Source organism: Penaeus chinensis, chromosome 8 (assembly GCF_019202785.1).
Source record: "Penaeus chinensis breed Huanghai No. 1 chromosome 8, ASM1920278v2, whole genome shotgun sequence".
Taxonomy (NCBI): domain Eukaryota; kingdom Metazoa; phylum Arthropoda; class Malacostraca; order Decapoda; family Penaeidae; genus Penaeus; species Penaeus chinensis.
Genome location: NC_061826.1, coordinates 4964179 through 4966678, shown reverse-complemented (window position 1 = coordinate 4966678; position 2500 = coordinate 4964179). Strand labels below are relative to the sequence as shown.

Genomic DNA, 2500 nt, shown 5'->3' with positions numbered 1-2500 from the left:
ATTAATAAAAAAAAATATATATATTATTTGATATTATATACTCTAGTATTGCAATCTGTAACACAAGATATCTGCTTTGTTCAGATGTTACTGTGTGAATACTGAAGGTGATAGATTGTTTGGGGAAGCTCCAGTTACAGAAAAAGACACCATGGACTGTGGTAATTTCATAATTTATGTCTAACTTGATTCTAACTTCTGTAGAGCAGTACATTTAGATTGAACAGACAATAATACTGCTATTTTTTCATGAAAATAATATTCCTTACAATTATAGTTCATCAAGAACAGGCACTTCTTCACAATAATGATTGAAAGAAAACAAGTAGAAACCTTGAAACTTCAAAGACATACAAGACAATGCATAATATATATATTTTTAGGATAACTTGCCCTTATTCTTATTATTTTGTAAATACTTTTTGCAGCATGTGCCTCATACTGGCAAGACACTGAAAGCAGAGGCCTGAACATGGGGCTTCGCTGTCTCCCTAATGGAAACTTTGATACACTACAATGTGTTGATAAAATGTGTTACTGTTTCGACCCCGAAACTGGGACCATTTCATTTGGACCTTTTCCGGATTATATGATGGTAGACTTGGTATGCTGTGAGTACAATAAATCTCAACTAAGAGAAAATCTCAGAGAATCTTAGTACATACAGATAAGTTGGAAAAACAGCTGAATATTGCACCAAAATATATTCATAAGAAGGTTTTCCAAGAAAATCTTGTTAACTCCTTTTAATTCCAAAGTAATGGAGATCAACAACGATACTTTACTGCAGATGGATCAGTGACACTTACCATCCCTTTTCCCAGATGATGAGGCAATACATGGCAGCATATACAAACGTCCTTGTGAGTTGGCCTTGGATGAGTGGGAGGGTCATGAAAGCAGTGACGTGATCACCATCCAAGGTAATCCACAGCAGCTTTACAGTTCATGATGAAACTTTTCCACCTTTGTTAATAAGTGTGTGTTTTGCAAAGTCCAAATCTACTTGAAATTTGTCTTCTCTATAAAAGGAGGATAGGCTTAACTAGTATCATTCGTAACCTCATATCAAATAGGACACTGAGATATCAGTGTGACTGACATAGATATCCCAGTCATTTTTTCAAATATTGATATATATATATATATATATATATATATATATATATATATATATATATATATATATATATATATATATATGTATAATGTGCATATATATATATATATATATATATATATATATATATATATATATATATATATATATTTGTTTTATTAAAACAGAAAAGAGGTCTCTTCATTCAGTTATTCTATTTTGTGTATAATGGGGTTTTCTATCATGGTGGAGTAGCTAATCATTCAATTCAGTTTTAATTTTTTTGGTCTTTTTACTTGTGTTCTTTAATATCTGATAACTATGTAGATACAGACATAATATTTTTATTTTGTATCAAGCACAGTACTAATTCTGGTTCTATATGTTACAGAAAGTGCTAGGCCAGCGTGTACTCACGATGGCTACTATGCTGCAGTTCAGTACAAAGATGGTTATGCATATTGTTCAGATTTTCATGGAAGGCCAATTGAAGATTTTAAACAAGAAATTTATCTGTCAGATGGTCTCAGCTGCAGTAAGGACACTTAATATTCATTCAGTAATCAATTGGTAGCTTAATACATTTTTCTGAAATGCCCATATCATAGAAAACATTCACATGTGAAGGAGTACAGTGAAAAAAAGGAAAAGATTAGAGGATACAGATGAAAGGATTTGTTATCTTGATTGGAATAATTACTCAACTTGATATGGTACTGTATGCAGATATATTTATATAGCAACAGTGGATTAATACAAAATATGATACTAAACACATGTGTTTGCTCAAATGTATCTGATACTGATGATGGTTCTCTTCCAGAATACAAAGTGTAAACTTATATTGCAAATTTTTTCCTTCTGCAGACTGTGCAAGACGTCGTTACATAATGGAAGAAAACGGCTTGGGGTCAAACAAGCCTAAGTGCTGTCCTAATGGTGAATACAAACCCCTACAAACTAGAGGTCTACTAGCATACTGTGTTGATACTAATGGAAACCAGTGTGGCCCTGCAGTTGTGACGACAGACATCACATCGTTACCCTGCTATTCAGAAGATCCATGTTCAGTAGTCATGGAATGTTAAACATGTTTTAGTAGCACCAGCTTATTGGAAGTGACTAAATGCGTTGTGATTCTGCTGTTTTTGTTGTGAAAAGTTCAGGCTCAATAGAAGTACTTTACAGTTTGACAGGAGAAACATTTCAAACTAGGAAAGACTTTTGCTTTTTTAGATCTTATTTCCAAGATACTGTATATATCAGGCCTTTTTTATGAATATTCAAAATCACTTGAGGGATAGAAGAGCTTATAAAACAACAACAAAAAACATCTTTTAAGCAAAACAATTTTACATGCTTTACAGATGCCATTGTCTCAGCAGCATCTAATTTTCCTTT

At 32.6% G+C, this 2500-nt stretch overlaps 1 protein-coding gene across 2 annotated transcripts in view; it reads left to right on the top strand.

The window, feature by feature from the left end:
- LOC125028148 overlaps positions 1–2500 on the top strand; it is a 12381-nt gene that overhangs the window by 9263 nt on the left and 618 nt on the right. For both annotated transcript variants that reach the window (XM_047617507.1, XM_047617506.1), the window contains exons 6-10: positions 85–161; positions 429–611; positions 825–923; positions 1491–1634; positions 1967–2500. The exon at positions 1967–2500 is cut by the window's right edge and continues 618 nt beyond it. In XM_047617507.1, coding sequence (XP_047473463.1) covers positions 85–161; positions 429–611; positions 825–923; positions 1491–1634; positions 1967–2187 — 724 coding nt within the window. In that variant the 3' untranslated portion in view covers positions 2188–2500. The remainder of the gene's footprint in view (positions 1–84; positions 162–428; positions 612–824; positions 924–1490; positions 1635–1966) is intronic.